We start from the raw sequence: 25,953 nt of genomic DNA, 5'->3' as shown, positions 1-25,953 counted from the left end.
CCGGCGGCGCGCATCCCCCACCAATTCCCCATTGTTAGAGTAATCATGTGGTTCCCAACGCACCAATTGAATCATTCGACATGCACGGTATGTTCTCTTTTGAAAAGGAGTATAGTGATGTTTTAAATATAAGTCACAGGATCTTCTTCTGATTCCTAATATTCTACCCTGACAATAAATACTTAACTGTCCAAGTACTGAACTAAATTATAACTCATAATGGTTTTTAAAATCTTACCTGATAACTCATTACGTCTGTCTCATCGATGTTGTTAATATCAAAAGTTGTAGAATTTTGATTGAATAATCCTTTTCCTGGATACGAAGTACTACGTCTAAATTTTGATGAATTCATAGGAGTAGATTGATGTTGATGATGATTGTAATTAGTATTTGGCTTACGACCAGCTAAAGCATGCATTGGATTCAAATTAGGTACAGAACGACCACGATTCCACGATGAACCGGCTATACCACTTTGATTTTGACTAGAGTTAAGCCACGAGTTCTGATGTGACTGTGACCAAGAGTATCCCTTACTGGCCATGTACAGGTTCTGCGGATGAGCTGACTGTTGCAGTTGCCTAGACAGATTGTGAGGGAAATTGTGTGTGGCGCCAGATGCTTGACGTCTATGATGATGTTGCTGTGGTTGCTGTTGCTGGTGATGAGGTCCCAGGCCAGTATTGTACAAAGTATTTGGGAAATTCTAAAAACATCAAATATTAAAATGTTTAAGTTGAAAATTAGTCACCTACCTATATAACTTATCACCAAAATTAAAATTATGTCAAATATTAATTTAATTTATCATTTTTCTTGAGTATAGGAAAAATTTCCAAGACTAACAAAAGTTTATAATAAATAGGTATTGTTTAATTCTTGAATGAGACTGGAAATAACAATGACAGTAATTTACATAAATAAGCAGAACTTTCTCAAACAAGGCACTTAGTAAATATGACAGTGATTGGTGCTTCTTTTTCATATTTCATAGACAATAAGAAATATTTATGAAAACTTTATTGGTTGGATAATTATAATAAAAAGACAGTTTAAAATTGAATACATATTTATTAACAAATAAATGAAACTAAATTATAAAAAGTTGATAAGCTTTATTTTCCTGATGTATTTTATAAAAATATACATTTATTAGGTATTAAAAAAGAAATTGTTGGCCTTTTGATAGTAGATATTTCTTATAATTGTATAACACTTCAATACTTCATACTAATTTGGAAAAGAAAATTATTTTTATTAAATATTTAATAAACTAGGTACCTAAGAAATTAGAAAAATTGAAAATAATGATTTATTTAGGTTTTAATTAATTTAATGCATTTAATATACTTATTAATATTTTATTCAAGTTGGACAACTATTGATTGCATTTTAGTCAATATAACTATTGATAACTACTTAGTAAATCAATCAAATACCTACCTACCTACCATAATTTTTAAATAAATCATAAGGCTTGAGTACAATAAAATGTTTAATGAACTAAGATTGTTGAACAATTTAATTAGGTATAACATATTTTAACTATTTTTACTTAATAGGCAGTATGCCGGTACCTATATAACACGAACAAATAACAGTGAATACCGGGGTGAATACTGAGGAAGTTATTTTTGAAATCTTTAAGTTTTCTAAGGTAAGTACTAAGTATACAAAATTATAAGTATTAGTGTGTAACCACACACACTAAAAATCATCTGTGTTTAGTAGTATATCCATCTTTCCTCCAAAATTTAAACACATGGTTAAATAATAGAGATAAGTAAAATATTGTTGGACATAACTATGTATACTTTATTTAATATAGTTCACAGATTTTTTAAAAGTAAATAGTAAATAGGTAGGTATGTAGTAGAGATAAATATTTATTAGATTCACAATTTCTATTTTTTTTCTTTCACTTTAAATAAATAGGTTCTAATTTTTTTTAGAAATGCTGAAAAATAATATGTTAATTATTATCAAACTTAATACTCAACAAGATTATAAATAGCCAATATGGGTATATTTAAATGAATATTCTAAAATAATGGTAAATATTATCTACTAAAACTTACATTAAACATACAGGCAGAGATTAGGGGGCTAGAGAGCTTAAATAAAATAATAATAAAATGTGTACTTCCAAGTATTGTTTTCTCTCTTTGACCCAAGCGCAACATAGACAAAATGCATTTGCGCAGAATCGTTTTTTCTATGTTTTCAAGTAATCTTAGAGTAAAATCACCCATTACAAAAAAGGTAGAGAATAATATTTTTGAGGGAATGTTATATTGATTTTAGATTTTATTGTTATTTGAATTTTTATTTGAGTTTCAAAATAAACAAAAAAATGTTGTAAATTTAAATGATGTTTAAATTGTTTTGAAACAATATTTAGAGAAATCGATATGACATTCCCTCAAAATTAATATTCTTTATCCTTTTTGTAATGGGTGATTTTACTCTAAGATTACTTGAAAACATAGAAAAAACGATTCTGCGAAAATGCGTTTTGTCTATGTTGCGCGTGGGCCAGAGAGAGAAAACCAATAGTGCGCTGACATCCTCTTAAGCTAATTTTACAAAGACACCTAGGTAACATTAAAAATGAAAACAAAACTATACAACTAAGAATGATCTATACTTTATATTATTAGAGAATATTAAATATCATATATTTAACATAATGGCGTATGGCTATAGTTACTAATAGGCTACAGTTAAAGAATTTTTCAACTACTAGTTTTTAGGAACAAATATAGGTAGGTATACAAATATCTTAATATTTTATTTAATGACAAAATGTTTGTTTTTCAAAAATGTGTACATACATAATGTAGGTCCAATTACTAATTGCAGTGTAGGTATACACAATACACATTACAGATAAGCTTGGTAAAATAGGTATTAACTATTATAATGCTAAAAGCTCGTAAAAAATGTTAACATTATTAAATTATAAATAACTAACCTAGGTAGGTACCTAATGTTGTACATTTAAAACAATTCTTATAGAAATAGGTATTCCCTGAAAAAAGTTCTTAAGAATTGAGCGGTATTGAGTAAAAGAAATTTACAAAGAATAGGCATATTTTTATTTATTGTTTTATCATGAAAACAAGTGAAAAATAAATACTAAATTAAACAAATAGAGGTACATAAAAACTTTTGGTTTGTGAAAATGCATGACAGAACTGTTAACTCTACATGGTATAAAATCATCGTATTTTTTAATGCATAACTTACAGCGTTGTTTGCAGCCGCAGACGCATTTAACCCATGTATCAATGTATCATCAACAGACGCTGACCATAGACTAGACGTAGACGAGTTGGTCGACGAGTTTATCACATTAAGACTAGCTTCATTGTTGTAAGATGATGGTAACTGCATTTGTGGGCCGCCCGATGATTTATCACCACCACTACCTAACGCTGCCAACACAGAATCTTCTTTGACAGTGCCTTTGGTAGAGGGCAGCTGTTGGTGATCGCCGTTGACCGGTGACGGTGAGATCTGCTGTTTGACGGCGACGTCCTGCAGCTGCTGTGGGCTGTCGTCGGCAAAATACGACTGTGACGACGACGACGACGGCAGCCCGGACGTGTTCACCGACGATTGGTACTCGATAGAACTTAAACTAGAATTTACACTAAATTTGTACTCCCCCATTTATACAATATCACGAACGGCCCCGTGCGGAATAATGGTATGCCGCGCGAGAACCTCTCCTGTTCGAAAACGCACACGTCTGAGTATTATATTATTATATTATATTAAATAGTATAACAGCGATTTCGACCGACCGACAGAAGACCGCTGTGGAATATTATTTATATAATATATATATAAATATATTTATAATTGGGAATATTATACAATATATTGTATTATATTTTTTATGTAATATAATAATATACGGTGTTTTGCGCTTGAAATTTTGATTTAAAAAAAAAAAAAAAAAAATTTAACTAGAGCTGCGGCTGCAAACGGGCACGTTGGCCACCCGCTGATAACACGACTGCACGAGCCGAAACGCGATAGCAGCGGCGGCAGCAGCTTGTCGGCGACTCCCCCACCCCTCCGCACGACAGTCGCCGCGCGCGCGTTCCACACCGCCAACGGAAAGCCGCCAATCATATGTTTATTGGCAATTTTCGGATTCGACGCACTTCGCCGCTGCCGAAGCCGTCGTCCGCGCTCGGTGACTCTCGACTTTTCGTCGTCGGGATGATGTATTGTTATTATTATTATTGTTATGACATTATACTTATCTACTATTAATTATTATTTACTATTTAGATGACTCCGTCGCGTTGTCGCTTGCTTATTTTTCACGTTGTGCTTTTGATTATAATATTAATTTATAGTGTAAATAAGTTATGATTATTGTTTTTTTAAATAAATTAATAATTACAAAACGTCAAGACAAATTATGATATTTTTATAATATATTAATATGCAAAGGTGCCTAGTAAATATTATTACTATTATTTATTATAGGTACAGTTACCTATACAATTATATTATACATGTGTGATGTACTTATAATAGTTATTATATGTTAAATGTTTATTCAATTTAATCAAATAGGTACCAGTGTAATTTATTATTATTATATCTTTACGGAATTACTGCTTTACTTATGTAAGTACTAGTCTACAACTGTAGATACCTACTATAAAAACTGTTCACTGTAGACTACGTCTGTACTGTAATAAAAAAAATACTCTTATGTCTATATATAGTATACTGTATAGTACTCAGTACTCGCGTCACACAGTATAGTAAAGGTACGTTAAACGACTGCAGCAATAAAGTATATTGTATAGTATATTATGTATAAAGGCAGGCAGTTGGTACCTACCTAGTTACCCGCAAATAATTATTATTTATAATAGTTTACCTACCTATAATATGATTACATTATATACATGTGTCTATGTGTTTATGTATTCATGAATTTTCTTATTATTTCGAGAAAATTCGTGTTTACTGTTTACTTTAAAAAAAACCACGGCTCTGTGTAGAGTATTCCTATAGGCAATAGGCTAATCCTATATTATTAGGTTTAGTAATAACTAATATAAGTACATACCTATTACCTACCTATGATATAAATAGTTATATTATATCTAAATCGTAATACATACTAAGAATTTCAAAAACAATTGACGTTTTTGAAAATATTTCTATTTCTTATTTCAAATCAGATATATTTTTGTGAACTTATCAATGTATAAAAGTAAAATGTTTGATGAGTACCTATTTCATGACTTATAACTTATAAGCAGGTATTTAAAGTTTTGATGTGTAGAGTGGAGAGGCTGTACAGAGAAATGTTGGTTTCCGCTACTCCAATCTCATCTAAAGTTTAGATTCTCAACTTCAAATACTTATAAGTTATAACTAATAAACTGCTTGTCCAAAATTTGGTTTTATTGGTCGAAAATCGAAATAATCGAAATAGTAATCTACATCAGAATACCTATGCAATTAAAAATGTACCTACTACCTATATTGTCATTCAAAAGAGAAAAAACTAAAAAATGTTAACGATAAAAAATAATAAAAAAATATAATTGCGTTCTGAAAATGTTGTTTTGTAACGACTTAAAATTATGTATAATATAGAATTTATTGAGAAATATTTTCAAGCATTTACTAAAATCAGGGGCGGATTTATAGGGTCATCTCCCCCCTTGGGCTTTTTTAACGATTAAATTACAGTTAAATCTTCATTGTACTTTATACATCACTCATAAATATTTCTATACGCCCCCCCCCCATAAACAAGCTTTAGATCCACCCCTAACTGAAACAATAATAAGCTAAATGGATCACCCCGTATACTACGTATAAAATGTAGACTACAACTATTGAACTATAATATGATAATAATACAGTAATATATTTAAGTATTATTAAATAGATACCTATATTGTGTTCACTTTTAAGTATCGCGATTGGTACCTATTCATCGTTATTATAATATAGTCGCAATGCGCAGTTGTATAGTATATGGAGGCATGAACTACCTATTACTATGTTTTCTATAGACAATAACACATAATACCTATAGGTGGTAGTATAATATATAATTGTCCCACCCGTTAGTTCACTTCAAACAGATTTTAAAATAATCGCTAGCTTATAGTTGTTTTAACTTTTATATTCTTATAGTACTTGGTGGGGCGTATTGCGTATATACAAGAGGGAATGTAGGGGTCGATCCCCCGTGGTTTTTATTTCTTCTTATAAGTTTTGTAGGAAAGTCAACAATTATTTAATATCTATTAACCGCGGCACACAGATATCTAGGATTTTGGCACTTTCGTACGATATACGATTTTGATGCGTTCGTACGATACAACTTTTTTTATTCTTATCTCATTTTGGCGCTTATGTCTTCCACCGTTCTAAATTACGGCATGAACAAATTACAATTAGATACTATTGTTGACCTTGTTTTATTCTTTTTATATTTTACACGTGAAATAATATATTTTAGAAAAAACTTAAAAATATAACAATGTTCGTTTTTATAAAAAAAAAAACGTACTTAGTTATTTCATATTTAGGTACTAATATAAAAAGTACCTAATACATATTTGATATTTCACATATTACTATGTATCTACCTATAACACAAGTGAGCAGTGGCAATACACGAATTTGATAAACCATAATCATATACTCGGCAGTCAGGGCCGGATTGGTTAGGTGAGCTACCGATAAAATCTCAGTGGTCGCTAAAAGTTTGGGCTGTCGTGGTGTGAGTATGAGTGAAAATAAATTCATGTTTAAAATACGATCGGCCACCTATAAGCTCGTAACAATTTTAGAAGTAATTTTGGCCAGTTAATATGTAAATGGACCGCTTAAAAGTAAAAATCTCAATGGGCCGATACATACCAATCCGGCCTTGTCGCCAGTTGTAAGTGTTGTTACCAGTGCAACCAGTGCTCGAATTGTTGGGGTGGGGGTGGGGTGCGCAAGGGAACGGTGCTCTTCTATTATTTATTATTTGTATTTTTGTTTGCGTTGGATTAAGCTCCTCTACTTAATTTTTCCCAATTAGAGCACTGGTTATAACTCTATATAGTACCTATATAAGTGTGAAAGTTGTTAAGTAGGTAAAACTATATAGGTATATATAATTATATAACTATATAACTATATAACTATATATGTAGATACGGTACCTACCTAATTTGTATAGCTGTAAATGTAGGTATTATATAAGGTAAGCTAAGTAAGGTTAGTAGTTCATATTTTTATATAGGTTCCTTTATTATATTATGCTAAAGAATGAATAATATTGCCCTATAGCATTATTTCATAGTTTTTTGATATTTAAATACAATCCTTACTATAATGACTTTTTTCCGGTATATTCGGAAAGACGGAAAAAAACCCTAAAAATAAAAACCCAGAAAAAATCCCCAAATCAACAACTTATTACTTATAGTATTTAAGTTGTAAAAGATAGTAAGTAACTATATTAATATTAATAAAAAAATATCGTCAGTCAGTGTCAGAACTAAGAACAAGTTGGCACTCGCTTACAATTTTTGGAATAAATAATAAATAGTTAATACATTTAATAAACGTAAAAATAAATAATAACCTTAACCTACATTGATATTATGATATTTTATAATCTGTCGATCAGTTATAAAAAAAAGTTATTAGTTAATTTGTGGATAATAATATAAATATATAGGAATAAATTCTTAAATTTATTTTTATTTTTTTTTTACCTCTTATTATAATTATTTTTGTTTTATCCACAGGTGAGCTGAGTAACTTTATTTTATAACTGACTGACTGACTGACTAAGATATTATAATTTTATATTTTTATACTTGTTTATTACTATTTATTATTATTTTTGACGGCTGCATGCCTGCATTTATCCAACAATTTCCGCAAGCGAGCGATAACTTTATCTTATACTTTATACTGACAGACAATAATTGCATTATTATTATTTTTCTTTGTTGTATTATTATAAAGGTACATAATTATTGTATTTTATAATTTAAATACTAAGTAGATGGTTTGGGAATTTTTTTCCAGGGATTTTTATTCTGGGGATTATTTTCCTAGATTCGACTTATGTATACGTTACCGGTATAGTGGTACGTGGTAGTAACAGGGGAGTTTCATCCAAAATTGTAATGTGCTTCAATGTCTTATCGAGCCAATATTGTCGCGCACTATAGGTCGTGGGCGTTGTGGCATAATGTGCATTGTAAACTGTAGAAATACGTATAGGTATAATATTAATTATTATTGCCACAAATTAAACTTCTTCTTCTTCTTCTTTCTTAGCTTGACGGTCCCTGTAGGACCTGAGCTGCCACAAACAATTCTCTCCAACAAATTAAACTTAGATATCAAAAAATAAAAAGGTGGGTAAGTGAGTGTCGCTCTGCTGTACAGTAGGTTACAAGTGGGTCACTGTATTAGATGGTGTTAAATTTGAATTCAGTGATATAATATCATTGTATAAGAAAAACGATTCTGAGCGAAGACGGTCAGTCAGCCTATGATATTACTGCACATTTTATGCACATTAGTATATTTGATGATATTACTGTGAATAAAGTAATTTATATATAATCTATTTACGTGGAATCTTGTTTTAAATTTTCAATCCTTAGATATAAAAGTTGAACATTTTATAAATTTTTAACTACAAAATAATTATTAAATTTTAAATTTGATAAATTTTGTTAAAATACGAACTTTAAATGCTTATAAAAAAAAACTGTGACCAAGGATTTTTAATATTTTTCAAACGTCGTTGTAACAATATAGTAGGAGCCTTGTATTACATTTTCAAGCTTTTTTACCCAACAAATAAAGTTTTATTAACATTCATAGAAAAAAAACTAATAAAATTGGAAGCTGAAAATGTCCCTAAACAGTTCAAAACAAATCAAAATATTTTGAAAATGTTATCGTGTATTCGTGTATAGAAAATACGAACATAAACAACCATGACAATTTCATATATTTACATTAATTTGTTTTAGAGTTACACCAAAAATCAAAATCGTTTTTCCCTTAATTTGTATGTTGTTTTTTCCGGCGTTTTTAAAAACTACTTTTGACCCCCCAAAGTACCAACTAGATTCACTTTCTTATCAGAAAATATACTGTTGATGAAAATCCAAGCACTTTTACTGTCCTAAAAGGCAATGACAGACACAAAAAAAAATAATAAAAAAAAACACATCATTGTAAAATCAATACAATATTCATCGCTCCCTTTAGAATCTAAAATCGTCCCAAACTAAAGCTTACATAATGGTTCAATACTTCAATCAGTGGCGTCCCTAAGGGAGGGGGGGGGCAAAGAGGGCGACCGCCCACTCCATAAGTCGTGATAGATGTTCTGCTTTTGCTAATAGATGAATACATTTTATAAATGCTGTTAATTGTTTGTTTACTGATTATACAGACCGTTGATACAAACATCAGACATATCACATATTATAGATTATAATATAAGCATATAGATATAATGTTTTTGTTTAACAAAGCGGTATTCAAGAGTAAAATGCTTTCGCCCCCCTCCCCATGGAATTGATCTGAAGACGCCCCTGGGTCCAATTTCCATTTACCAGGCCTGATATAATATTATCTGCAGCAGCTGTATGCATGTAGGTATTCACTTCTAAAAATTAATTTATATAGGTACACATATAACACATACATGCGATAATGCATATCAGCATATTATCTATATACTATATTACTATCTATAACTATAGGTGTGCGCGGATACCTACCTATTACTGATTTCTAATTGCGACTTCTACATATAGGTAAAGGTTAAAGCTACCTATATTATTCGTTAGGTAGGTAATAATGTAGTATAATATAAAGTAAGTAATAGTATGTAATCTGACTGCTAATTTTTGGTTTTTAATCATTGAATAAAACGTGTGCACTTTTGGTGAGCGTCTCCCCCTTATTGAATCCACGCTTGACGGAATGCGCTCGATCAGAACACTATACAAACAATATACCTACCTAGAATTTATTTTTTAAAAAATATACCTATACACTGACCTACATTATTTGTCCATACTCCATACCTATAGCCACCCATGCCTAGGGAATTGTACGTCGTTCCGTAAAGGCGTAAAGTATGGAGCCTTCAGATAATTGTGTTTTTTTTACATCATTCTAAAACTACTGGTGTTAACGTAACAATATAATATAGGTACCTATATAAATATATATATTTCTATATTTGCATGCATGTATAATAAGTAATAACTAATGACATAATAGTGTGATCAATCATCCAAATATATTTTAAATACCTACAACAACTTTTTTCTGAATTATTCAAACTTTGTCCGGGGACCCGAAATTAATTAATAATATATTCAAGTAGATAGGTACAGTGGAGTAACCAGGGACCAGGGGGACGCTATGGATGTTGAAAGTGTTGAACCACCTCCCCAACACTCGCAAATTTATTTTTTCAAAAATATAATTGTTATATGCTTCAGATTTTTACACCAAATGATTCTATTTCATATTCGATATTATATGAATATGAATATTGATGACTACAATAGTGTGTTTAAAGCCCCCATAAGTTATATTAAATATAAAATTAAAACACAACCCTCGTACATGGTTCTACGCAGCCGAGTAGGTAGGTATATCTGTTAATTATAATAACTATTAGTTTTACGATTATAATAACTGAAATAAATAGAATAATTTTGTGAGTTAAATAATATCCGTGGATTTACCCTGTCTTAAATTCCATTAATTGTAAACTACACAGATTTACTGTAATTTTTAACACAGTCATTTGGGTGGTTTTAATCAAATTTATAGTATAGGTCTAAAATAACCTATATATAATCATAATAACTATTTTATTTTATATAACCAACCCAAACCTATTAATAAAAAATATGTTATTTGCAAATCAACAAATCCATATGTCAGCCACTCTGTAAGACGTGAACTTTAAAAAATCCTTTATTAATACATCCTTGCATGGTGGTAAGAAGGTGTCATGACAATTTCAAGTCTCAAGCTATCTAAGTTTTGGTTGTACTATGAATCAATCAGTCAGGACTTTTTCTTTTATACATAGTTATTATTCAAAATTAAAACAGTAAGTAGGTGCCAATATTTTTAAACCAAAGATAAAAAAAACTACTACACAAGCAACAATTAAACTATTATAATTATTAAGAATCTTATTAATTATTTTAGAATATTATGCAATCATGATTTGTTTTAAATAGGCACATTACCACTTGCATCAGTACAATATCACACTTGTTGGATTGTAATTATAAGGATGCAGTTTTAACTTGTAATTGTTTGTATATAATTATCAACTATGAAAGTTAATGTTACTAAAAATATTAAATAATAACTATTGTACACAAATAAATAATAATATAACAAAATAATAAATGTAGTTTGTTGTTTATTTCAATAATATCCTACAAACTAAAATATAAGTAATGCCACTTGCCACAGTATTGGTAATTATCATTGATTTATTCACTGGTGATTATGCAAAAATAGTATAATGGTTTTATTATAATATAAAAAAAGGTACCTAATAAAAAATATATAAAAAATATACATTTTTTGATAGAATGCATAACAAATATTTAAAAAATTAAAGTTACAACAATAATTATGTTAATAAAATAATGTATTTTATTTCTTTGGTGGAGTTGTTCCTTTAACAGTAGTTCTATGTAGTACTCTGAGGCCAACTTCACTTCTGGGTGCCTGTGTACTTGAATGAGCGAAATGTCCAACAGCTAAGTTGTCAGATATAATGAAATCGCCAGGTTCCCACTAAACAAAATGAAATAAAATGAATATTATATTATATTAATGGAGTTTTAAAATTTTTCGTATAGTAATATACAATTTTTTATAAAATTGTTTAGTCAACATTACAAATAATTTATTATGAATAATTAAAAGACACTGTGTTTGAAAAACATTGTACTATAAACATAAAGTACATTTTTTAATTTTCTTTATTTTTAGAAACAATGTCAACAATATAAACCAGGGGTCAACAATTAATTTTTTGAAGGGCTATTAAGAATTCAAGAAGTTTTTGAAAACCATAATAATAATAATTAAACAAACACATTTATTGTCTGCAGATAAAATTTGTCTAATTGGTGACCCATTTCATGAAATCACATGTCATAATTTTAAAGAAATCTTAAGTGTTAGGTAATAATATAGATTTTAAAAAGTAACTTTATCATTAATGTAAAAAATATAAAAGGTCTAATTTCTAAATTCAGTTAAATATTTATTAACAAAAATGAATACACTATTTATATTACCAAACTAAAATAAATCATAAGGCCAAAATAAATTGTTCTAATTTATATTATAGGTAAGTACCTACAAACTTTTTTAGATATATTTTATAATTTTTTATAACTTATAAGTTATAATGCTCTAACAATATTAGTGAATAATTTAAAAAATATATGTTAAAAATCGGCCATCACCCTTTAAAATTATTATTTTTTTAAAAATTCAAACTAAAAACAATACCTTGTGTACATATATATACTTTCCATTATCTTGATTGATTTTACTGTCTATTGATTTTAAAAGTGTTTCGTATTCTTCATGGCTAGCAGTTGCTTCTGTAGGAAGTTTATAGTTCCAAATAAAACCAGTAGTCATTCCCAAATGAAAACATAATACCTATAGTTATGATTTTTATTATTGTTATAATTTGTTACAAATAATAAATATTATAATTTCAAGAAAATTATTAATAAATAATAATACATACCGGTTTGCCTGTTTGAGGATGACTATATATCAGTGGATGGATAGGTGATGATCTTCTATCACTGACCATCCAAGCTTTATTCCAAGTGTCATAAGTATCTTTATCCAAACTTTCAATTAATTCGGTCAGTGGAATAAATAATGTATGTCCTTCTTTAGGTACTGACTCCATATGATATAAAGAATAGCTAAATGGTGCTGGTTGGAATGTTCCATCTATGTGCCAACCAGATCGCCCAACATCTTAAATAATAATAAATATTTTCATAATGGTGTTTTGGTATACATTTAGTTATATATAAATTATACTTAGATGAACACACATTTTGAATTTTCCTAATCGTAGCAACTTTTTTTATGATTTGTAGCAAAAGTTTTAAAAAAAACCCACCTTCTTATTATTAATAATAATAAAGAGCTGTTAATTCTATGAACACTCCAATATATTATATAAACATACTAATTAGTAATTATCGGTACCTACTTGTTACCCTAACGTTTAGAAGTTTTCTTCAAATGTATGGTTTAATGATATATTCATTTCGAGATTGATGAATGTGAATATTTTGAATAATTGTCAATACGTTATAAGCATAACTATAGGTTATCGTGGGAAAACGATTTTCATGAAATTTAACTAGTTAAATGCATTTAATAGATATTTAACAATAATAATTATTGATCAAGATTAGATAAAAACAATAAATTAAACTATCTAGTTGTGTAAAAGTGTATGTTATTAATATTTATTGACAGATTTACTTGTGCATCCTTCATTTTTATCATTAGATACTCGAAAAACATCAGGGTGAGGTGATTTTGGATGTTTGTAAAATGTAGATTCTAATTCTCCAAACCAACGACTGATCTCGACGTGTCTATCACCACTTATAATTCCTTGATCTTTAAATATTAAGATTCTATGTTCAGTGACATCTTCCTGTATCTGTTTGATAACTACAAAATTAATGTACAACATGAAAATAATATTATAATTTAAATAAACTATATAAGTAGATATCATGGAATATGTTACTCTATGGTAAATATATAAATGTACAGTCTAAAAAATGCATCTAATGATACACAGCTATTGGTGATTATAAAACAAAAACATTACTTTCAGGTCTATTTTCAGTTTTTAAGTCAACTCCACGCACTTCACACCCAAGTGGCTTCAAAATTTTTTCCATCTTATTGAAAATATTTCTAAACACAAATTAGGCAGACTAATTATTATCCTATGCTAAAAAGCAAATTATTATAATATTAAAAGAACTTTAGTACGAAAATGTATTACTTATTATTAGGTGTACAATGAGTATAAAAAAAAAAAAAAATATCTAGGTACAACAAAATTATTACTTTTTCATTCTTACTAATAATTATCCTCGTTGTATATCTATACTCGAACCATGAACCAAGATAAAATTTAATTATCTTAGTTCATGTCGTTCACGACCATGAATTATAAATTATAACTATTAACTTCAATCCAAATCCGTAACTCAATTTTAGTCGAGTACTCGAGTACAAAAACAATATCACAATTCACAATCACAGAATAATAATCATTAATAAATTATTCATTGATAATATTATGTGATATAAGTGATAAGACTTATCAAATATAAGTACTTTATAAACAGAAAAAATATATATTTTCGCCCAAAAATGAAGGAATTTTTTGAACATATATTATTATGAATTACGATATCACTTTATTTTATAGTTACGAGGTACCCCTATATGCTATAATACTGTAAATAATAAGGGCCGTTCTTACAATGTCCGGTTAAAGTTAACTGACACTTAACCGGCCGAATTCTGCCGGTAAAAAAATCTGTTATCAGTCGGTTAGCGTTAACCGACACTTTACCGGACATTGTAAGAACGGCCCTAAGATTATTATTTTTAAATTACAATAGGTTATAACTCATAGGTTATAGGTATATTTACCCAACTGTAGCCTGTGGTAGCAGGTACCCAACTGTAGGTTATTAAGTGCTAAAGTATAGTCATAATATTATAACGTTCATTTAGGAATTTTAATGTTTTGCTATGTCAACATTAGCACGTAATTTGAAGGATTTAAAAATCGCATGACCAAATAAAAACGTTTTGAATTTAATAAATTTTTTTTGTAAATAACCATTATGTATTACCTATACCATTGATTATACATATTATAGTATGTACTATAATCAATAGTATTACTTATTTACCTACCTACCCATTGCAATCAGCATAATATTATACTTCCTCGACCTTCACCCTGATTCACACTTATCTACTGGGCGTCTGGGCCTTACTTAACACCAAAGTGTTTGAAGTTCAAATCACAACAATTTTCAAACTATCTATGTTTTAATTAGGAATTCATAACATTTTCAAATTGTATCTCTAAGGCCTGAAAACGTAATACACAGTTCCTCGTCATAAGTTATTCTAACTACAATTAAAATATTTGGACAAATTTTAAGCTACCTATTTTACCGCAAATGCACGAACCTATATTACATTCACACATCTCACTATTCTACAATACGCAATTATATTGTTATAAACTCATAAAACAAAATAATATCAATATTATCTATAGCAATATGCCAATATAGAATCATAACAATTATCATATGACATAATATAATACAATCATATAATTTACTGTATGATATAATATATTCTGATATAAAAAACTGCCCATAATATACACTATTTTATCAGTCTTCAACCATACCTGTATCATTAAGGACTAATAGGTAGTTCTTGTTATTTAAATTTTCTGAATTAATAAGTTTTGTTGATTTAAAATGTATGTAGGTACCTACCTACTTCGCTACCTCGTACCTACTGTGTAACTAAATGTTAATTTCCGAGACTCATTGTTAACTCACCGACTCACAAGTTGGATAATTTTTTAATAATTTTTTCTGTATTTTCGATATTTTTCGATGATAAACAATAATGATTATCGTTGTATAAACAACACTAATTAGTAATTACTTTATTATTATTATTTTACTTATGATGTACCTTTATTGTCTATATATTTGACTATTAAATTACCAATCCATAGCTTATAATGAATCCAAAGATTTCGTTGTGTATAGTGAATAATAACAATAGATATATCAATACCTGTAATTTTATTTTGTGTGTCTACTCACTCTACTCTCTATAAAGAAGTTTTAAAAAAAATTGTAAGTTCTACTGTATTTTTGAAATTTTAGATTCTGAGTGGAACGATGAATGTATTGATTTTGCAATGATATCTGTTTTTTTTTATTTTATTATTTTTGTGTCACCACGGTTTGGCGCAGTAAAACTGCTTTGATTTTCTTCAACAGTATCTTGTTCGATGGGAAAGTGAATCTAGTTGGTGCATTCGGAAGGTAAAAATTTTAAAATTCCCAATAGTTTTCAAAAGCGCCAGGAAAAACAACATAAAAATTAAGGAAAAAACGGGAATTTTTACGCAAAATCGGGTTTTCACAAAATCGATTTTGGTTTTTGGTGTAAATTTAAAACAAATTAACGTATATGTATGACATTTTCACTGGTCGTATATATTTGCATTTTCTGTACACGATAAAATTTCCAAAATATTTAAATTTGTTTTGAACTGTTTAGGAACATTTTCAAAAATGTATAAAATGTTCAACTTCAATAGTGCAGGATTTAAAATTTAAAACAAGGTTCCACGTAAATAGTTAAATATATAAATTAGTTTATTCACATTATTATCATCAAATGTACTTAGTAATATCATAGGCTGACTGACCGTTTTCGATCAGAATCGTTTTTCTTATACAATGATATTATATCATTGAATTCAAATTTAACACCATCCATTACAGTGACCCACTTGTAACCTATACTGAACAGCAGAGCGACTTCCACTTACCCACCTTTTTTAGTTTTAGACTTACGAGCAACGTTGCATTAACTTAACTAACCAATTCAAAGTTTTATACCTTTTTTTAGTTATTTAGTAATTTTTAGTTATTTCATAATTTGCAAAATTTCGTGATTTTCACGAATTTTGTCAACACAACATGAAAAATAATATAAAGAGGACGCGTTTGTTGCGCGGAAAACCAAGAAGACTACAATCATAACTAAGAAACGAGATTTTCATCACATAAAAAGGAAAAATTTGGTTGTGCAACGTTGTTTTTATTTTTTTGATAAAGTTTATATGAAAAAAGTTTTTCAAGTTTGAAAAATACAAACAATAACGGTTTTTGAAACAGTAAGAACTTTTTTCATATAAGTGATATCAAAAAATAAAAACAACGTTGCACAGCCAAAATTCTCCTTTTTATGCGGTGAAAATCTCGTTTCTTAGTTATGACTGTAGTAGCCTTCTATTGGTTCTTTCCCGCGAAGAAAAAAAACAGTTTTTGCTATGTTGTACATTTGTAAGACGGAGACAACACGTCATGTGGGTGTAGCGTCCTCTTAACTGTTTTAATGTATACGTTTGTAAAATTTACTTTGCAGATTATTTATGTTGTTATCAAATTAATATGATATAAATAATGTGAACCACAATCGATGCTAGTGGCTTTCTCATAGTAATGCATAGTGGCCTCTCACGATCTAGGCTGACCCATCGACCACAGTACTAAAATCCTGGCATACATCTTAATTTGTTGTAACTATTATACAGAAGGGGCGTGGTATGCAAAGTGTTCCTTTACCTTTATCCAATAATTATCATTATATTACATATTTTACGTTCCTATTAATCGCTTACAATAATATAAGCTAAAAGATTAGTATAATTATATACAATAATTAAGTTTCCCTGCTTATTATTGTTCATTGTATGTAAGATAGCAAATTGGTAGACGGTAGCCGCATCATGCATTCATGAAACTTCTCTCGAAGTGTGGGTATCCATCTAAACGTACTCTACTCTAAAAGTTCCCACAATGAATAATATGTTATTACTTATTAGAGTATACACTATACTGTCTATACTATACTATACGTCTATAGACTATTGTTTATAGACTATAGTTTATGTAAACATATTATAATATTGCGATAACATAAATCATGCGTCTAAACGAGTTATTTTATCATTTCGACATTTTGTTCGTTTAAAAACGTAATATTATATAATACATATATAAATATATTATTTGAATAAAAAAAATTAGTACAACATATATAATATTTACCAACCTATATAGTATATACAGAGAAAACGTTTGTTATTTATATGTAAATAAGGCCGATAAGGGTATTATAAGCTTTAACGGTATGTTATGTAACAATAATACATTACCAGTATATACATATGGCAAAGTAGAATAAAATAGTCAATTTCTAACAAAATTGTATAACCTTTATATTAAATGTCCATAGTGGCATGGTTAATGTTCACGACGAACAGATCTGTCATATAAATTACTATACAATAAAATCTGTCCAAAACAGACCCAAGAGACCTTGCAAACTATTTAGTTTGGAATTAATTTTGTTCCCTGGCATATTCTAAACTACAAAGTGTCATTAAAAATATAAGCAAACATTTGATACTTACTACTAGGGACGTCTCTAGACCTATTTGCAGTTTCCGGAGGAGAAGTACTGCTAACGCGGTTAACTCGAAAAAAAAATTATGATTTATAAGTATTTTAAAGTTTACAAATAATTTAGAATTTAAAATTTCCCATAACTTGTTTTAAAATTAAAATATAAAAAAAAAATCTTAAAAACGTAAATAATATCTTTAACTTTAAATTTTATGGTATTCAGCCAAATTACTCTAAAAATAACAGAATAAAATATTGATTATTCGATTCTTGTGAGCCATCTTATATTGTTTAACAACCTATATTGGTTTAAAAACAAAAATGATAAAAAATATAGTTCATTGTTGCAGATTAAAATAATAACAGTGTATTATATATTTGTTGCTATTGGTCAATCGGTCATGTTGGTTTGTAGAATTATTTATTGTCAAAATATACATTATATCATCTATACTACTGTATAAAATGTAGTCGGTTTTTTTTGTTTGGGATTAACTCCGAAATTACCGAACCGATTTAGCTGATTCTTTTTTTGTTGTGTTCGTAATTTTTAGGACAAGGTTCTTATGAAAGAACATTTTAGGAAAATCCACCAGAAAAGTAGGAAATAGAGATGTAAAAAATACAACAGCGCCATCTGTCCAGAAAAAAATAAACTAAATAATAAAAATTTAGTTTATTGTTGCAGATTTAAATAATAATAGTGTACTATATATTGGTTGCTATTGGTTAATCGGGAATGTTTGTTGATTTGTATTATTATTTTTCGTCAATAAATACATATATATATTATAGGCATATATAAATGAATGTTTGTGTGTAGATTAGACTTCTGGGAAGAAGATAGATTAATTTAAAAAGTGTTAAATTTGGTTTTTTTTTATTCATCGGATTTTATTACGGTTAGGTTAGGTTAGGATTTTGTATTAATATTGATTATATTAATCCACCGCAGTTGGAATTGAGTAAAAACGACAAACTTCGTATAACTTTGATACTTAAGAGTTAAATCATTCATTTACGTATACAAACAGCACGGGGGTACACGATCTGCCTACCTGATAATATACTGCTGCAAATCAGAATTTTTATTCTGGGCAACAGAAAAGTTAAGATAAATTTTGAAAACCATACACCAAAATATTAAATAACGAATTGGACAAAGTTTGAGTCATATAGAGTTGGTACATTTAACGGGCAACAATAAGGACACGGGATCAGCTAGTATTTCATATTATTAGGTGCTCATATATTTGTATAAGATTATAATTATTAATTTTTGGGTTTTTTATTTCATGTATATATATATATATATATATATTTAAATAGCCAAATAAATGATTATGATATGGCAACGTTGCACGTAAATACTAAATTCGTTCTCAATCGTATTCTTTTTTGGGGTTTTTTTGGGGGGTCAGTGGTAAGTTTTTTGTTAATTTTAAGTGTTCTCAATCGTTCGGTCAAAAAGGTATGTCTATTTCAATCGTTCGATACCCCAAAAAAAAAAATGTAAATTCCATAACATGATGGAGCCGTGTAAATTGTATTTACATGAGTACAGAAAAACGATACGTGACGGCGTGGCAAATTATACGATATAAGGTACACCCGTTGGGGTGTGGTATAAGTGCCCGAGTTAAGTGAGAAGAACTGAGATTACAAATGAAACAGATGGAAAATGTTATACCTAATATTGTTGGGTAACCAAAAAATAAAATGAACTAAAAACTAAATGCAATTAAATGTTTTATTCTTTATTAATAGTTAATATTCCTCGTAAATATGTATTACACACATCGATAGTCAATATATTATGAAATATGAATAATAATAATAATATTATGATTGTTAAGGATGCTTATATTCAATTCGTACTAATATAGAATAAAGTTTGATTCAAGGTAGTATAGTAGTTAGTAGCATACTACTTTGATATGATGCTACATTGCTACGAGCAATAATAATAATAAAAAAATAATCATGTTTTAAATAAATAATTTTAGGGACAAAGAGACTAATATAGGCAATTTTTTTCCAACGAAGCTTAACATTCGGTGGCCTATCTACGACGCCGCGTAATTGGAATTTTATGGTTGAAACAATTTATTAATAATATCGAAATAACTATTATTATACACATTATATAATATATTTTGATAAAAGAAAAAATCGACCACAGACTTTATTGGTCCTTTAGTTGCTTATCTATGACAACCACTCAAGTCTTGGGAATTAATAAAAAAAACCCTTTTCAGCAACTATTGTTTTTTTTTATCAATGTATAATGTACATTGTATATTGGTAATTACATAATTGTTGTAGTTCGACTGTAGTCACTATAGTCTATGATGATCCATTGATGATTATTATTTTTTAGTAATTTTCAGAGTCAATATTTTGGATTGTACTTTAACACCCACACAAACATTTCTTTTTGAAAGAATAAAAATATAATTACTTTTTTATTTGTTGTTTGTGATTAAAAATCAATCTAATCGCGTATAATTTCTATTTATATGTTGTTATTACGAGTACATGAAAATAATTTTACAATTATTTTCCTACGAACTGATCGAAAACGAGTCCAACTGACGGATACAAGTACCGTTGAACAGAAAAAGTATCTTAAAGCAAATCGGTTTATATCTAATATAGTGACCGTTGCTAATGCGGCGGAAGATGAATGCTATAGTTATAGCCATGCAGTTAGGCACCAACGTAGTTTATAAAACCTATATTTATACATCGTATCACGTCATATAATATATTATATACACATTACTGGTACATGTAAAATGAGAATGTTTTTCCTTATTATATATATCATACAGGAGTTTGGATACTTCAGTTAATGAATTAGGATTGCAATAATTTGCAGCTAACCAACAGTCAAATGTGATTCTAATGATCTTATCCACCCCTTACTAGGTAGTTGGGTTAATGTGACGGATATTTAGAAATTAATAATTATTAGTAACATTTGTCGATTAAAATTGTTTGGCGAATACTTTGATGAATTGTGCGTAGAAAAATCTGCTATTTTATGCTAAAATAATTTTTTTATATGTATTACAGATTATGATTAAACCAACAAAGATGTTGTTCGGAACACCAAAAAACAAATACTCAAGTAAAAACAAAATATGCAGTCTTGGGTTTATAAACATGAGTTTAGAACATCTTATATTCCCGTTGTGTCCGTCCGTCCGTCCGTTGGTTACTAGATTGTTGATATTAATTTTTCCATTTTAATATTAGTATTCGTAATTCAAAATAGAAAACTATAAAATGTTAAATGTAAACTAGAAATACTTTTAACCGGAGACTTATTGATATAAATATTTCAACTACAATCGAATAAGTACATCAAAATATTAGCAGGTATTTAATATACCTATCTAGATTCATACTAACCAGTGTTAAAAATAAAATAGATACCTAGTTACCAAATTATATTTAAGTTGTATATGGAATTATAGTTTAATGCGTTGCATATTAAAATACGTCTAGAAAATTTAGCACGCTCGCCGAGTGTGATTTCCTAACTTGTTTATTCATAAAATAATATAATTAATAGAATAGTATGATGACGAACTAATTACCAAACGTTAGTACGATTTTTTTTTTAGCATAGTAGGTCTTATCGTAAATGCATAACATCATCATATTAATATCGTATTATACGGTATACACTATACAGGGTGTACAGGAAGACTTGACAGATAAAAAACTTTTGTTCTAATCAATGTTTAAATTTTTTTTTTATATATATATAATTTATAGTCACTTGTGTTACACATAAAATAAAAAGAAATTATTTTTAGTTTTTAATACTGAAAATTTTAATTTTGAATTTAATAAAAAAATTCAAATTAATCAAGTTGTAAATCTGATTATAAAAACAACTTGAATAAGTCAAGTAGTTTATTTTTTAAATTTCTTTTAAAGATCAATATTTTTTTGAGTAAATTAATTTAGATGGTAATAACTTTATTCAAAATAATTTTTTGGAAAATTTCTTAACATGAGTATATCTCTTAAATTATTTATTAAGGGTCCCGGTGCCAGTTTTTCAAATTTTCCACAATTCTATAAAGTTTGAAAATTAAATTTTATGTTTTTGTTGCCACCTCAATTATAAGACTTTTCCACTAATCTATTACCCTATACCTATTAGGGGGGGGGGAGGTTGATAGGGTGTATTAAATCGCAAAAAATGACTTTACGGGAATAACTCTCAAGCTTTGTAGAATTGTCGGATTTTGATGACTATTTTTTTTATCTGAAAGAAGAAGTCTTCCTATAGCCCGCATCGATCTCTGATTTTATATTTTATTTCAAATAATAGTACTAAAAAAATTGTAAAAAAATGTTTTTTATCTTGTATTTTTTTAGACATATTATAAAGTTTGAGAATAAAATATTGAAAAACGATGATCGATGCGGGCTGTAAAAAATGTCCATATAGCAATTAAAAAAAAAAATTATGAAATTTGGTTGATTCTACAAGGCGGTATCGTTATTCCCGCAGAGTGTAGTTTTGAGGACAAAATGGTATCGGCACCGGGCGCCTTAACCATATAATTTTCACAATTTTTGTCATACGTTTAAGTATCAACAATTTTTTTTTTGTCAGGTCTTATACTGTATTACACCGTGTATAAGTACGACCGTGATTCATGTAGTGTATTACGTCACACACTGTAAAAATATTAAACATCTATAGAGTTTTTGCGGAGTCGTATATAATGCTCATTATACAATTAATTGAGAATCGAAACCGTGTTTTTACAAGGAAATGTGTAATGATATAATATATTATATTATGATATTATGCGCGTAGGGAAATAAATGGCCGAGGCGCCTGCAACAAAAAAATATTTATACATAATATATAATGTATTAATATGACGTAATATATGATTATCATCTTCGCTCATCGTTCATTACTGTAGATTAGTACTGCAGTATAGTCAGATGCCTTCGTATAAATGCAACCAAATTAGTACATTACTAAAAAATTCTGTATCGCGATATCTTAATATTATTTTTTATTTATACCTCAACAAAGTGTAATAACAATAATAATAATATTATTGAAAAACTCATCCGCGCGTGATGTCCCCCAATAACGAATAACCGAAGATACTTGAAATTTACACCAAATGTTAATTTTATAATTTTCTATATTTGATTAAATTTTCAAAATATTTTGATTCGTTTTGATATTTTTACGGATCGTTTATAATTTTTATTAATTCGTTATTATTGATTAATTCGTTTCAACAACAAAATATGTTCTTAGCGTAAAGAAGTATTTCTTGATCTGTTTTTTTTAAATGTTAAATGTTTTACTGTATTAGTAGTTAATATAATTCTAAAAGTTTAGATTCATCGTCATCATCCACACAATTGACGGCGTGTGTTGATTCGATCGTCAAAATCTTGTGGATCGATGCACAGGTTGATTTACTTTTACGTAAACACTGCAATGTGGTACAATGTGTACAACAACAACAAAACTATAGTTATTGACTATATTGTCGCAATCCCGGAGAACTTACTGGCGACTTACCGCCGATCACCCCAAAAGTGCACTACACGTACCTACCACGACCCATGTCATCGCTTCACCTTGTCCACTGCCCTGAGCTAGGGGGAGACTCTTAAATGTCAATACAATTTTATTCTTTGTGAGACAAAAATATTGAAAATTTACAAATTATTTATTAGTTAAAAGTTATAAAATGTTCAACTTTTATAACTAAGGATTGAAAATTTAAAACAAGTATTTTCATACTGTAACAAACAAATCTAAAAAAATTATAAATGCATTTATTTTTTATAGACATAAGTTCAAATTTGGACGAAATTATATAATAAAACGAACAATAACGATTTTAGTTATTTTATTGTAATTTGAAAAATATTATTCGTGGGTTTATGAAACTTTTATAGTATGGGTAATTTATAGTATTATTATATTTTATGCACACAATGACATTTTCAAGTGTAATTTTTTTTGGCTAAAATGAATTTTAACCTACTGTTGTACTATTTCCTAATTGTAAAATAAATTACTTTAATCACAATAATATCCTAAAATATATTACTCAGTAATATTACGGGCTGACCGTAATCGCTCAGAATCGTTTTTCGTATACAATGATTTTATATCATTGAGTTCAAATTTAACACCATCCATTACTGCAGTGACTAACTTGTAACCTATACTGTACAGCAGAGCGACTTTCACTTGCCCGCTTTTTTTAATATTAAATTTCCTACGCTTGGAAGACAATTTCCATTTACAATAATGAACATCTAAAATGATATGCCTATGGGGCCTATGGATAATCCATGAAATCATCTACCGGCAGTGCTTGAAATGAGAAGGGACGGGGTTCATTGAAAAAAAAAATGTTAACCCCTCCTAATTATATTCTAATCAATAATTCATTTAAATATTCAGGTAGTCACATTTTTTCTACGCTTTTGGCATCCCCCTTCTAATTGTTTCCCAATTCAAGCACTGCATCCATCGATGCATTATATTTAGCCATACACAATATATTTATAAGTGAATATACTTTAGCTGTAGTTTTGCTACACGTAATATTAGATCGTGTTCAACGTACAAAATATAAAATATTATGATCTAAATTCTGAGGTAATAATAATAACAATTATTTTATACTCACGCGGCACTCGCCATCACGACCACCGCAGATAATATATAATGCTACCTCCAGTCACCACCTCCACGAGTGTATTATGTTATATTATTATAGTCATCGTAAGTGCTGTGACCGTGACATACGGGGGTGGTGGGATGGCTATAATCGATAGTTCAAGAGGGGGGCTATGTGCCTTGATATTTAGGCTTGACGATGATTCTGGAACGGCCCCATCTATCCAGTCTCGATCTATTTTGGCCGCGATCGTAGTGCGTCTTATGATAGCAATAATAATAATAATATTTAAGTATTACGATCGTGATCGTAACAATAATATTTTTATTATTACTGTCTACGCGGACGCGGCGGCGGCGGCGGACGTCTGTCGATGATGCTCAAGTCGGCGAGCGTGCGACACTCGTAGGTCTTATATATATTTGGTACGTATATAATATTATGATAAATACCTACGTTTATACGGGACTTTTACGAAGGACTTTTTTGCTGAGTCAAAAGGCCGCGTTGTCGTGCAGTATTATATTTTTTAGACAATTATTAATTATACCTCATACCTGCCTACTCGTTATCATATGGATTGTTACTACTTATATTATTTAATAGTAACGATTGTAACGAGTTGTGTATAATAATATAACGAGTTATTTCTTAAGAACGTTTTTATGACGTTTTAATAATACGTATAATATTACTACCTATATAACCGACGACGAGTATATTACGGTAGTATATTATATTCGCGTAACGATGTCAGTGGCGGTGGCGTTCGAGTTTTCGCCGCATCGACCGCGTCGAGTTAAAAATAATAATAATATAATGATTATTAAATAACCACGCCGACTGAACTGCGAAAATATAATATAGTC

At 28.9% G+C, this 25,953-nt stretch overlaps 2 protein-coding genes across 4 annotated transcripts in view; both read right to left on the bottom strand.

Annotated features, from left to right (window-relative positions):
- LOC132944017 (cytoplasmic polyadenylation element-binding protein 2-like) overlaps positions 1 to 4,033 on the bottom strand; it is a 183,555-nt gene extending 179,522 nt beyond the window's left edge. The window contains exons 1-3 of one of the 2 annotated variants that reach the window (XM_061013226.1): positions 3,253 to 4,033; positions 475 to 709; positions 239 to 408 (exon numbers count right to left, since the gene is read on the bottom strand). In XM_061013226.1, coding sequence (XP_060869209.1) covers positions 239 to 408; positions 475 to 709; positions 3,253 to 3,678 — 831 coding nt within the window. In that variant the 5' untranslated portion in view covers positions 3,679 to 4,033. Of the gene's footprint in view, positions 1 to 238; positions 710 to 3,252 lie in introns of both variants that reach the window. The other variant, XM_061013225.1, reaches the window with a different exon arrangement.
- Positions 4,034 to 11,465: 7,432 nt separating this feature from the next.
- Positions 11,466 to 14,389, bottom strand: LOC132942937 (alpha-ketoglutarate-dependent taurine dioxygenase-like). Of its 2 annotated transcripts, none has more exons than XM_061011652.1 (6): positions 14,206 to 14,389; positions 13,961 to 14,049; positions 13,603 to 13,797; positions 12,842 to 13,083; positions 12,595 to 12,750; positions 11,466 to 11,868 (listed from the first exon to the last, which is right to left on the bottom strand). In XM_061011652.1, the coding sequence occupies exons 1-6, from the start codon at positions 14,211 to 14,213 to the stop codon at positions 11,725 to 11,727; spliced, it is 834 nt and encodes a 277-aa protein (XP_060867635.1). In that variant the 5' UTR covers positions 14,214 to 14,389; the 3' UTR covers positions 11,466 to 11,724. The 2 variants fall into 2 exon arrangements, with proteins under 2 accessions (XP_060867635.1, XP_060867636.1); XM_061011653.1 differs by having other exon boundaries at positions 14,220 to 14,388.
- Positions 14,390 to 25,953: the final 11,564 nt, after the last annotated feature.

The sequence above is a fragment of the Metopolophium dirhodum genome, chromosome 4 (genome assembly GCF_019925205.1).
Source record: "Metopolophium dirhodum isolate CAU chromosome 4, ASM1992520v1, whole genome shotgun sequence".
Classification (NCBI taxonomy): Eukaryota; Metazoa; Arthropoda; class Insecta; order Hemiptera; family Aphididae; genus Metopolophium; species Metopolophium dirhodum.
Note: the sequence above shows the minus strand (reverse complement) of the source record. Positions and strands in the feature narration are given on the sequence as shown.